Raw genomic sequence first — 13304 nt, 5'->3', positions numbered from 1 at the left:
TTTAAAGTAAAAGAAAATGGTTTTTATCAAAAAAATAAATAAATAAAAAAAGAACTTTCCATAATTAAGAAAATAAAAAAAATAAAAAAATAAATTAAAAAAATTCTTATTTTGTACAGTTTTATTATAAAATCTTTATTTTTATACAATATTATATTTTTAGAATTTGTAATAATATAATTGATAAAAATATTAAAAATGATGGTGATGTTGAACTACCATTATTGATCACTTCACTACTACTATTTTCATCAATTTCTTTACCATCTTTGAAGTGAACAGTGGTTTTTGTTGTTGGTACATCGTTTACCTCCATTTTTCCTTTTGAATCGATACTGCATTTAACATTTGAGGAAGTACATTCTATGGATGTACCATAACAAGAAATTGAGCTATTGGATTTGGGTGTTACACAAGTTACAATTCCATTGGTATTACGAGTACACTCTATATGGTTATTATTATCAACACACTTGCTAGCACTATAGGCTGTACAATTAACCGATGTAAAGCTTCCAACTGTTAATCCATTTCCTTCATTTCTGCAAAATATATCACCAGACTCTTGGTTAGAGGAGCTACTATTACTGCTACCGGCACTGCTATCATTACTACTAATTTGAACTATTACGCATCTACTATCTATACATTCATATCCATTTAAGCATTTTTCATTGCATATACTTGAGTTATAATAAAGCATATTGGTTCCTGTAAAAACTAAAGCTTTATCCGTAGTATTATAAATCCTTATATCTTGTGGCCCTCCATTAGAAACCTCTTTCACTGTACCTTGGAAATTTGTAGAATTTATAGAACTAATATTTATCGAATTATTAAAATCCATTCCAATAACAAAAGTTAAATCCAAGTAGCTTGGTTCATCGCCAAACCATCCACTGCCATCAATAACACCTAAAAATTAAGAAACAAAGAAAAAACTATTAATATCAACAATCAATTAAAATTATTTAAATATATTTACCTCCATTAATTGAAACTTGTATTTTATAATCTATTGCAATAGGTGAGAGTTCAGTACAGTGTTTACCTTGATACTTTCTATTGCAATAGCAGATGTTATTATAAAAGTAGCCATTTGAACTGTCGCATTGGAATCCAAGAGGACTATAATAATCTTTTCCGAACCATGATTTGCCATTTTGCTTTACTAGTAAATCATAAACCCCATTTTCGTCCAATTCATCCACGAAAACAAGGTAGCTATACTTATTTGCTTGGGTCACTAGAACCTGAATGTTGTTAATGTACACCTCTTCATTTGTGTGAATATCGGTAAAGTACCCATATAGCCATGCGTAACCCCCAATAGAACTTGCAGGTCGATATGATGTAACATACAAATCTGAAGACTCGTTACAATAGGTTCCTTGATAACCATCTTCACATATACATATTTTATAATCTGGTTGGCATAAAGGTATATTATCTCCAACACATAGGTCACAAGAGGGTAAACCCCTATCACCCACACATTTATTTATAAAATTAAATAAAATTAAAAATAAATATATAAAAAAATTTAATTTCATTTTCTAAAAATAAAATTGGGGCTTTTTTTAATAAATAAATATAAACAATTAAATAAATAAATAAATAAATAAATAAATAACTAATATTTTTTAATATGTTTATATATTAAAAGTTATATTATAATATGGATTTCGCCTAAAAACAATTTTTTTATTTTTATTTTTTTTAAAATAAAATTTTTTACGAAAAAATATCCTCAAAAAATACTGGTTACACCAAAATCATCAAAAACCTTTTTAAAAAATAAAAGTTTTTATAAAATTATTACTTTCATTGTTTAAAATGCTCAAAAAATTTTTATCCTTGCCAAAGTGCATTCAAATTTGCCAAATGGAAGAAAACCGGAATGTGCTCTGGAAATAAAAATGAAATAAATAAATAAATAAAATTAATTAATTGGGTTTTTCGTTTTGTTGACCTTTCACCATTTTTATTTTTATTTTTATTTTTATTTTTATTTTTATTATTTTTTTTATTTTTATTTTTATTTTTTTTCTTTTTTTTTTTTTTTATTTTTTTTTTTTTTTTTACAAAAAAGATATTTAGGTTTGAAGATAAAAAGATTCTTATTCACTATTTTTGAATAAAAAATAAGAAAAGAATAAAATTTTTTTTTTTATTTATATTTTTAAATTTATGTTTGGTGGGTGTTATAATCGAAATTGAATTAAATTATAAATTAATTAATGATAGAGTAATAAGTGATGATAATAATAAACCAATTATATTAAAAGCAAGGGTAGAGGCTGATGATGATGGTTTCTCTTGCTCGAAATTCTGTTGTTGACCATTTTTATCAAATACTGCAATGTTTGAAGAAGAAATTTTATTGTTAACATGGAAACTACCTTCTAAATCAATTTTACATTGGACATTGGATGTTTTGCATTCTATATGGGAACCTCTACAAGTAATTGATTTTGATAAATACCAATTTGATCCGACAGTGCACTTGATTATACTATCCTCTTGATCTGTTGAACATGTGGAACCGCTAATATTATCAACACATTCAGTTGGGCCATAGCCAGTGCAATTAATACCTGAATAACTATCAATTGATAAACTACTTCCAATGTTTGTGCAAGTAATGGTTTCAGGGAATGATGCTGATGATGATGCTGATGATGATGGTGATATTGATGAATCTGATGTTGATCCTGATTCTGATGTAGAATTTTTATAGATTGAACAATCTTCACCAGTCCAATTATAATCGCATTGGCAGTTTGGGGAAAAATTAAAATTACATACACCATTATATGAGCAATTGTTCATACACAAGAATGGATCGAAATAAACCATACCAATCCCTTTGAAAACTACTGAACCATAGGTTTGATTAAAAATTCTTAAATCTTGATAGCCATTTCCTGGTGGAGCTTTACCAATTACATATGAGCTTGAAAAATAGTTGAAGTTTATTATTGTGTTGTTGATGAAAAAGTATAGATTGGTAATGTCTTCAAAGAAGCCATGGATATAAATATCACCACCTCTGGTTGAAACTGGTGTTACAGAATATACTTTGACGGTTGACATTTCACATTTTTCGCCATACCAACCATTGTCACAAACACATTCATTTCCTATAAAAACTCCATGAACGCATGATTCTGGTTTATAATAATTATGACCAATATATTCCATGTTGTTTTGTGAAACTGAAATATCATAGAAAAATGAGTGGGAAAGGAAACCTCCGATATTACATTTTATAATATAAGGTGTAATTTCAATGACATAACACATATGACTACCAATGCTTACAGAGAGATTTTTATGGACATGAGAAAATGAACCATCGAGTTTTACTAAACCACCACTTTCATATGCAGGATAAACACTTGAAACATAAAAAAATTGACTAAATTCACAAAATTGGCCACTTTTTCCATTTGGACAATTGCAACTTGTTGAATTAGTATCTGTACAATTGCCATAAAAACAATTTGAGCAAATATCTATTGGGGCACTAATGGAGCAATTTTCTCCGGTGTATCCTGGAGAGCATATACAGGTATGGATATTTGTGGTTTGGTTATATAAACAATAACCATTTTCACATGTGGCATAACATGATATATCGCTTTTAACTAAAGAACTTGAAAAACCTAAAAGAACAAAACAAATAAATAAAATAATGTTAAATTTCATTTTTTTATTTATATATATTATAATAAACTATTTTATGATGAATGAATGAATATTTAAAATGAATTTTAAACCAATATTTATACAAATTTTTAAAAAAAAAAAAAATGTACATTTTTTAGTTTACTCAAGTAACGTGATTTTTTTTGTTTGGAAATTATATAGTTATAAGAAAAACTAAATAAATTGATTTACACAAAAATTAAAATTCGAATATTTAATATGAATTTTAATAAATCACAAAAAAAAATGAAATCATTTTTTATAAAATTCGGTTTTTTTTGATTTTTTTTTATAAAAATAGGATTTACTTAGAAATCTTTTTTTTAAAATTAATATGAATAAATAATGTTCAATATTTAAACAAGAACCTAAAAATAAATCATATTACAAAATATTGGTTTATTTTTTAAAATATTATTTTTTTTCTTCACCCAAATAATATAATATTTTTTTTTAATTTTTTTTTTAATTTTTTTTAAATTTTTAATTTATCTTTTTTTTATAAAATTTATTTTCTTTATTTAGATATTTCTAAATATTAATTAAAATTAAAAAAAATCATCATATTTAATTATTAAATTTTAACTATATTCATTTATCTTGCTCTTAATTACTATAGTATAAATAACACAATCATTTATTTGATAATTAATGGCTTATATCTTTTTCAAATAAAAATGTATTTTTACGATTCATTCTTTAATCAAGATTTCTTTAATTTTTATTCAGATATATAATGGAGTGGTGTGGGTGTGGGAAGATTTAAAAAAAAAAAAAAAAAATAATGGGTGGGGTTACTATGGAAATATCCATTTTATTTTAATTTTTCAGATATATCTCAATTCACCCCACTTCCCACTTGCATAGTATAAACACACTTTCCTTCTTTATTTTTTTATAATAAAATAAAATAGTTTTCAAAATAATTTTATTTCTTATAATTCTAAATTGAGATAAAAAAAAAAAAATAATTATAAATATAAAAAGTTTTTTAATTATTTTTTTTTATTTACCCAATAACATAAATAAATAAATGAAATTGTTATTATCTTTAATTCTTTTAGTATTTACCGTATTTTACTATTCAAATGCAGAGGTCACCGCAACAACTCCTGAAAAATGTTTAAATTCATTACAAAAATACTTTGTTGATGGACAGAATTGTGGTATGTATTCGTTATTAATAAAAAATTGTAATTTTTAATTATTAATGTAAAATTATTTTTGTTTTTTTTATATAGGTATTGAAATAACATATATAGATCCAAGTGGTAAAGTTGTATATGCTAGAGGTAATTCAAAGACAGGATATCTATTTTCACCAGATTTGGCAAATGTAGATTCTTATGCAGCATTAAGTAGTCAAAATGAAGATTGTTTTGAAGGAAAGAAACAAATTTTTTCAGATAAAAAAACAGTTGAAGGTTTTTATGATTCAAGATCATTCCGTATTAGTAAAGCCGGCGTTGCCACTGTAAATAATGAAGGCACACTCCGTACTTTCCCACTTACCGATTGCAATGATCAAGGTAATATCTTTAATGGTTATACAGATACTGGTAGATTATATACATTCCATTTAAATTCTGCAACAAAATATGACTTGGTTGCTTCACAATGCAATGGAAATGGTGGTACTTCAACAACTGAAAGCACTTTAACCACTACCACTACTGGCGGCAGCACAACAACCGGTGGAAGCAGTACCACTGGTGGTAACGATAACACTGATTTCAGTAAAATTCAATACGATGCTTCAGTAGAGAACACATGGACCGAAAATGGCCAAACCTATAGCTATGTTACCGTAAAAATCAATAATTCAGGTTTACCTAATGTCAATAAATTAGTTTTCGAACTCACAGCTACACCAAAAGAAAACTCTGTTTGGGGCGCAGAAAAAAATTCAAATGGCTATTACGCAATCCCAGCAGGTTATCCATTAACAGAAACCCAAAAATATGTTTTCAATTTCATTATGTTGGGTAGTCAAAAACCAACCTTCAGAACAATTTCAATTAATTAATTTTAATTTAAATTTTATCCAAATTAAAAAAAAAAAAAATTTATTTTAATTAAAATAATAATAAAAGAAAAATCTATTTATTTTTTAAAACTGTTTGATTATCATAATTTATTCTTTTAAATCTAAAGATATCTCATAATTTTACCAATTTTTTTTTTTTATATATTTATTATATATTTATTATTACTTTCTTTTTAAATTTATTTGTTTATAACCACACCCCAAAAATGTAAAAAAAGTGACACTTAAACCCAAAATTGTTTTTTGAGAAAAAAACAATAATTTAAAAAAATTTTTTTTTTTTTTTTTTTTTTTTTTAACATTTATTTATCTTTCATTTTATTTTTTTCTAAAGAATAGTAATAATGGATTCAAATTATTTAATCTACCTCTTCTGTGGCCAAAAAGTAAGGAAAAATATAACTGAAAATTAGATATTAAATTTCTAAAGAATAATTATTCTTCTTTTTTAGGTTATTTGGGATAAAAGAAACTTTTATTTATATGAAAATGATGAATTTTTTAAAAATAAAATGAATTTTTTAAATGAAAAAATTAAAGAAAAATATGGTTTTTCAACAATAGAAAGGGTTTATCAATATGCAGAAAAAAATGAAATTCTAAATGATCAAATATTGGTTCATTTAATGTTACTAATTTTCCAAATTACACTATTTGAATTTTTAACACAAAAGCACAAACCAAATTTAATTGTAGGTATAAGTTGTGGAGAAATTCCAGCACTCTATTGCAGCGGTATAGTTGATTTAGACACATCCATAGATCTATCTTATAAGCGTGGTTATTATTTAAACCAAACATTATCTTTTGGAGGCTCAATGGTTTATATAGAATCCAACGATGCAACACTCAGAGAAAAAATAGGTGATTTAGGTCCAGTAGTACAAGCAGGTATAAACTCACCAAACACATGTTTCTACGGCGGAAAAGAAGAGGCAATCGATGAATTCATAGTAAAGTTAAATCAAGCTAATTTTTACAATAAAAAGTTTTTCCTTAAAGGTTGCTTCCATTCCCCTCACATGGAGTCAATTAAAAAGGATATTTTGGATATCGGTTTTGAGTCAAAGCAACCCTCCATTCCTTTTATTTCAGTCTCAAATAATAAGATGCTAAGTGGTTCCATTCAAGAAGATCTCTACAACTCAAATAGTCTCTATGAAAACATTAGAAACACTGTACAAACATCTTTTACATTCCAACGTATTTTTACCGATATAGAAAAGAGCCAATCAATTAAAAAAGCAATTATTTATGAAATGTGCCCATTCAGTTCAAACAATGATTACATAACCGATATTTTACAATCTGTAGAAGGAAATAAACTCTCCATGGATCAAACATTATTTTGCCTACCCTCAAAACCTATAATAGATACAAATTTCCTTTTTGATGAACTACAAATGCTATTAAATTAAAAAAAAAAAAAATATTAATCGTATGGTTAACAAATAAAACACTATTTTGATTATTATAGTAATTCATAAATAATTAACATCAAATTATAAAACAGATTTAACAGATTTAAATTATTATAATTTTTTGACATCTCTTTCCCTATAAATTTTTTATCATCCCATTAATAATTACAACTATCAAAACAATAATGGCTTCTTTACCACATATATAAATTCATTATAATAATTATTTTTTTTGTTTATGTAATTTAATCCACCTTAGAAGAAATGAAAAAATTAATATGATGTATATATATCAATATATGACGAATATGGAAATTTTGTGGGGGTGGGGGTGGTAATATAATATTTATATATAATTTTTTTTTTGTTTTTTAAATATTTTTTAAAACCAAATTCAAATTTTTTAATTTTTTTTAATATAAAAATTTATTTGTTTGTTTATTAATTTATTTGAACAAAAAGTTTTAAAAAAATATTTAAAAAGTTATAATGTTAATAATTAAAAAATTAGTTTTATTAATAGTTTTAATTTCTTTTGTTTCATGCATACACTCTGCAAATACAACTCCAGAAAAATGTTTAAATTCACTACAAAGATATTTTGTTGAAGGTGAAAATGTTGGTGCGTATAGTAGTTGGAGAGAAAAAAATAAAAAAATGAATAGTGTCTAATTTTAAAATTATTACTATTATATAGGTATTGAAATAACATATGTAGATCCAAGTGGAAATGTAGTATATATGAGAGGTAATTCAAAGACAGGATATATGTTTTCTCAAGATTTAGCAAATGTAGATTCTTATGCCGGTTTAAGTAGCCAAAATCAAGATTGTTTTGATGGAAAAACCCAACCATTTAGTGCTAAAAGAACAGTTCAAGGTTTTTATGATTCAAGATCATTCCGTATTAGTAAAGCCGGTGTTGCCACTGTAAATAATGAAGCAACACTTCGTACATTCCAACTTACCGATTGTAATGACCAAGGAAATGTTTATAGTGGTTATACAGATACTGGTAGATTATATACATTCCATTTAACATCAGGTAAAAAATATGATTTGGTTGCTTTACAATGCTAAAAATATAAATATAAATACAAATAAATATACAAATAAATAAAAAATTCATTTAATTTTAGTTTTTTGTTTATTTAATTATCTTCATTTTTATTTATTTTTTTAATTTTATTTTCGTTTATTTTTATTTTTATTTTTATTTTTATTTTTATTTTTATTTTTAATTTTTTAATTTTTTTTTTTTTTTAATTTTTTTTAATTTTTTTAATTTTTTTTTATAATTTTTTTTATGTTTTCTTTTATTTTTGTTTTTCTTTTTATTTAATTAATTAATTAACTATATCTCTAGAATAATAAAAAAAAAAGAAGTACTTCATATATTTATTTATATTAAAAGTAAAGAGAAAAAAGCACATAACAATAAAAATTAAAAAATATATATTCATATTTATATTTATATTTTAAAATTTTTTTTTTTTATATTTAAAATATGGAATCATACTCTATTCAAGATTTAGAAAATAAATTAAAAACTGACAAGGAAGAATTATTAGAAGTAGAATCATTGCTAGAAGAAGATAATGATGCAGAATTACAAAAATTAAAAGATGATTTAATTGCAATTATTAAAACAACTACAGATTTAATATTTAAAAAGAAAAGAGAATTGGATAATAATAATAATAATAATAATAATGTAAATACACAACCACCAATAATACCACAAACATCAAATAGTAATATTAATATTAATAGTAATAGTAATGGTAACAGTAATAATAATAATTATGATATTTATAATAGCAGTAATTATCAACAACCTCAAACACAGCAACAACAAATAGAACAATTTAGCGAAGATAATAGCTTAACAGTTGGTACAGTTTGCGAAGCTCAATATTCAGTTGATGGGGTTTGGTATAAAGCAGTTATAGATTCAATTAATAAAGATGGTACATTTATAGTAACATATCCAGATTATGGTAACTCTGAAGTGTTAACATTCGATAAAATAAAACCACCAACCAGATCACAAAAACTACTTTTAAATCAAAATTTAGAACAAAAGAAATATTTACAAGCTCCAGATACAATTCAATCAATTCCAAAACATTTAAGAATTTTACCAGAGGATAATGAAGAAACTAGAAAACAAAAAGAGAAAAGAATTCGTTCCATTAAATCTATGAATCGTTTAAAAAAAGTAGAAGAAGAAGGAAAACAAAAAACCCAAGCATGGAAAGACTTTTTAAACAAACCAAAAAGATCAGTCCCTGGTACCTTTACTGATAAGAAAAAAGGTTCAATGTTTTCAACCAGTGACAGCGCTGGAAGCAAGGTTGGTGTAATTGGTAGTGGCAGAGGTATGACAGAAAGCCAACAATTTCAAGGATTTTCTAAAAAAGCTCCATCACAGTTTCAACCTCCAAACTAATTAAACTATTTGTATGTATTTTTAAAAATGCAACCAATATAAAAACAAATAAAATAAATTTCTAAAACCTTTTTTTTTTTTAAATATATAAAAGAGAAACTACTTTTTTTTTTTTTTTTTTTTTTTTTATGAAATAAAACAAAGATAATAATTTAATTATTATTATTCAAAGTTAAATATAAGTATATTTATTTCTTTTTTTATTTTTTTCTATTCGTCAACATCAAATCTAACATCTAATAATTCGAATGTTTTAATTGATGATTTTGATTGTATTGATTCTGGTGTTAATTGATGAACCAAATAGACTGGATATTTAATATGTTCTAATGTTGAAGGAAGTGATACATTGGTAGTTTGTGCAAATTCATTGCCAAATTCTAATGATTTAAGATTTGGTGGTAATACTCCAGGTTGGTCTATTGGTTTATTGAAATTCTGTCCAAAAATGAGGGTTTCTACGGAATGAGGAATTGAAAAAGGCTCTAATTCTTGATTAAAGCATCTTCCAAATTTGAGGTAACGTAATTTTTGTGGTAAAACTCCTGGCTCTATTTTGTGGTTATATCCATTACCAAACTCGATTGAAACTAATGATTTTGGTAAAGAGTCTGGGGTTAATTTAGATACAAATCTATTTGAGAATCGGATATGTTCTACAGTAGATGGGATAACATTCTCGGTAAGCTTTTGGTTGAATTTGAAACCAAATGTAATATCACGTACACCTTCTGGGATTGTATTTGGGAGTAGCTTTTGATTAAATTCATATCCAAATGTTAGCTTTTCAATGCTTGGGGGTAAATCATTTGGATTTAGTTTTACATTAAAATTATGACCAAAAGTAAGTTCTTTAACACCATTTGGGATTGAACCTGGTTGTAGTTTTGCATTGAAGTCACGACCGAATATAATTGATCTTAATGAATCTGGATAAACTGATGGCTCTATTGTTTGATTAAAGAAAAATCCATACTCTAATGATGTTAATGATGGTGGGTAATCGTTTAATTTTGGTTTAGAATTGAATTGGTTTCCAAGTTTTAATTTGGTGACAGATGAGGGGATGGTGTTGTATTTGAATTTTTTTTGAAATTCAAAACCAAAAGTAAGATCGGTTACGGATGAAGGTATTTCCTTTTGCTTTATTGTTTGATTAAATCTCCATCCAAAAACTAATTTCTCTACACTTGAAGGAATGGAACCAACCATCAATACTTGATCGAATTTAAAACCAAATGTAAGGTTTTTAACACCAAATGGAATCTCATTTGGTGTAATAGGTTGATTAAACTCTTGACCAAATATAAGAGTCTCTGTGGATGAAGGAATACATGATTTTAGTGGTTGGTTAAACTTAAAACCGAATTCGATGTTTTTAATTTTTGATGGTAATACCAATGGTAATATAGTTTGATCAAACTCCCTAAAAGTAGTAAAAAACAATATTGATGAGTTAATAAAAACTTGATATATTTTAAAATTGATTATATATAAATATGAATAAATATTTACCATCCAAAAGTAATTGATTCTAAAGGCTCTGGTATTTCCCCAACTTTGATTTCTTGGTTAAATTCTCTACCAAATTTTAATATTTTAAGATTTGATGGTAAAACGCCTATATCTAATGGATGATTAAATGAATTTGATAGATTTAATTCGGTGATTGTGCTTGGTAATACATATTTATCCAAAGGTTGATTAAAAGAGCTAGTTTTGTATATCTCTGGGTCGCCAATTGTTAAAACCTCTAAACCCTCACAAAGATCACCTTTTTCTATTTTCTGATTAAAACTTTGACCAATCTTTAACACTTTAACACTTGATGGAATTGAATGTAATTTTTGATTAAAGTTCAAACCAAACTCTAAAGACTCCAAATTTCTTGGTAAAGTTTTTGCTGTTAATGGGATATTATAGTCTTCGCCGAATACTATCGATTTGATATTTAAAAATGACTCTAGCTCTACCTCTGAATTGAAACTTTTACCAAATACTATAGATTTGAGTGATTTGGGTAATGCATCTTTACCAATTGGTTGGTTATAGTCATCTTGAAAAACGATAGTTTCTAAACCCTCTGGAAGATCACCCTTATATAAAATTTGATTAAACTCTTTACCAAAAGTAACTGATTTAACACTTGATGGAATTAATTTAGGTGATAATGGATGATTATATTTATAGGAAAATACCAAGGTTTCAACTGAATTGGGAATACAACCAACCTGTAACTTTTTTTCGAATCTATTGCCCAAGTGTAACTCTTTTACGCCTGATGGAATACTCTTTGGTGCTATTTTTTCATTAAACTCAAATGCAAATGCTAATTTTGTTACATGGGGTGGAATCCATCCTGGGAGTAATACTTTTCCATCTGCTTTTTCTTTATATAATCTAATTCTTTTCTCTTTTTTTCTTTCTTTAATTTTTTGATTTTTATTATCTTTGCTATGATCTATATCATTATGAATATTAAATATAGTTTTAAATTTATTATTTTTATTTTTATAATTGAACCGTATTATTTTATCTTTTGGATTTCTACTTGAATATAATCTTTTATATATATTATTATTATTATTTATAATATTATTATTAACATTATAATTATTATATATTAATGATAAACTTCTTATTTTAAAATCAAACAATCTATTATTAATTATATTATTACTACTATAGTTTGATTTATTAATACAGTTTATTATATTTTTTGTTGGATTCATTATTATTTCGTATGAAGAAACAAAATAAAAATGATAATTTTGAAAAAAAAAAAAAAAAAAAAAAAATGAAAATTTAAAAAAAAAAAAAAAATTTTAAATTTTAAATTATTTTCATTTTTAACAAAAATGTAAAATTAAATGATCGTATGATAAATCAATTATAATAATAATAATTTAATTATATAATAATATTAAAAAAACTACACTAAATATTGTGTGATCAATGAAGACCAATAATTTATCTTTTTTTTATGGAAACCCAATATTTATAATAAAAAATATAACAGGAGTGGTTTTACCAAAATAATAAAATGGAAAACTATATTGAACAGAGGTTTAAGAACAATTTGGGATTAGGATTGAGTATCTGAGAAGCAATACCTCACTCCATTAACATTTACCAACCTTATAACTCCTTTCATTCCTATTCAGAAATAGAAAATCTATGGAAATTCCTCAACAATGCCATTTCCCCATCAGAAATAATCAAAGGAGATAGTTGTGATCTTTTAAAATATTTATTATATTTTAATTACATTAACCATTTATTTATAAATTTATGTTATTTAATATTTTATTTAAAATTTGATAATTAAAATATAAATTTTTAGATATATATAAAAAAAAAAATCAGAAACATTTCTAAAATTAAAATTTGCTTTTTCATATTTTTTTTTTTTAAAGCATTTAGTCAAAAGGATAAAAATTTCCAAAAAAAAATAAATTAATTCATTACCACCCCATTTACTTTTAAAAATGGTGGTTTTAAAAAACTAATTTTTTTTTAAATTTTTTTGATTTTTTTTCATTTTTTTTTTATTTAATAATCATAACCGCATCTAGATATTATCGAATATTTTTAAAAAAAATAATAATAAATATTAAAAAAATTATAATGTTTTTTTACGATCTTTTTTTTTTTTATTTTTTTTTTTTTTTTG

The 13304-nt window shown here is 24.6% G+C and overlaps 7 protein-coding genes across 7 annotated transcripts; 4 read left to right on the top strand and 3 right to left on the bottom strand.

Moving 5' to 3' along the window:
- Positions 1–151: 151 nt before the first annotated feature.
- On the bottom strand, positions 152–1553 carry DICPUDRAFT_77301 (uncharacterized protein; the record flags this gene model as incomplete). The annotated part of the gene is made up of 2 exons (XM_003286364.1): positions 152–915; positions 986–1553. The coding sequence occupies 2 exons, from the start codon at positions 1551–1553 to the stop codon at positions 152–154; spliced, it is 1332 nt and encodes a 443-aa protein (XP_003286412.1).
- A 673-nt stretch (positions 1554–2226) lies between these two features.
- On the bottom strand, positions 2227–3711 carry DICPUDRAFT_77300 (uncharacterized protein; the record flags this gene model as incomplete). The annotated part of the gene is made up of 1 exon (XM_003286363.1): positions 2227–3711. One exon carries the CDS (start codon positions 3709–3711, stop codon positions 2227–2229), a length of 1485 nt encoding a protein of 494 aa, XP_003286411.1.
- A 1023-nt stretch (positions 3712–4734) lies between these two features.
- Positions 4735–5823, top strand: DICPUDRAFT_54248 (uncharacterized protein). Its single transcript, XM_003286381.1, has 2 exons — positions 4735–4877; positions 4953–5823. Exons 1-2 carry the CDS (start codon positions 4745–4747, stop codon positions 5735–5737), a joined length of 918 nt encoding a protein of 305 aa, XP_003286429.1. The 5' UTR covers positions 4735–4744; the 3' UTR covers positions 5738–5823.
- Positions 5824–6102: 279 nt separating this feature from the next.
- DICPUDRAFT_77298 (uncharacterized protein) lies at positions 6103–7176 on the top strand (the record flags this gene model as incomplete). Its single annotated transcript, XM_003286380.1, has 2 exons — positions 6103–6144; positions 6211–7176. The coding sequence occupies 2 exons, from the start codon at positions 6103–6105 to the stop codon at positions 7174–7176; spliced, it is 1008 nt and encodes a 335-aa protein (XP_003286428.1).
- Positions 7177–7668: 492 nt separating this feature from the next.
- On the top strand, positions 7669–8259 carry DICPUDRAFT_77297 (uncharacterized protein; the record flags this gene model as incomplete). The annotated part of the gene is made up of 2 exons (XM_003286379.1): positions 7669–7801; positions 7877–8259. The coding sequence occupies 2 exons, from the start codon at positions 7669–7671 to the stop codon at positions 8257–8259; spliced, it is 516 nt and encodes a 171-aa protein (XP_003286427.1).
- A 427-nt stretch (positions 8260–8686) lies between these two features.
- DICPUDRAFT_150386 (uncharacterized protein) lies at positions 8687–9631 on the top strand (the record flags this gene model as incomplete). The annotated part of the gene is made up of 1 exon (XM_003286378.1): positions 8687–9631. The coding sequence occupies one exon, from the start codon at positions 8687–8689 to the stop codon at positions 9629–9631; it is 945 nt and encodes a 314-aa protein (XP_003286426.1).
- A 210-nt stretch (positions 9632–9841) lies between these two features.
- On the bottom strand, positions 9842–13028 carry DICPUDRAFT_97376 (uncharacterized protein; the record flags this gene model as incomplete). Its single annotated transcript, XM_003286362.1, has 2 exons — positions 11147–13028; positions 9842–11057 (listed from the first exon to the last, which is right to left on the bottom strand). The coding sequence occupies exons 1-2, from the start codon at positions 12361–12363 to the stop codon at positions 9842–9844; spliced, it is 2433 nt and encodes an 810-aa protein (XP_003286410.1). The 5' UTR covers positions 12364–13028.
- Positions 13029–13304: the final 276 nt, after the last annotated feature.

Source organism: Dictyostelium purpureum (genome assembly GCF_000190715.1).
Source record: "Dictyostelium purpureum unplaced genomic scaffold DICPUscaffold_69, whole genome shotgun sequence".
In the NCBI taxonomy this organism is placed as follows: Eukaryota; Evosea; class Eumycetozoa; order Dictyosteliales; family Dictyosteliaceae; genus Dictyostelium; species Dictyostelium purpureum.
The sequence above is the reverse complement of the archived record's forward strand: the minus strand, read 5'-3'. Positions and strand labels throughout refer to the sequence as shown.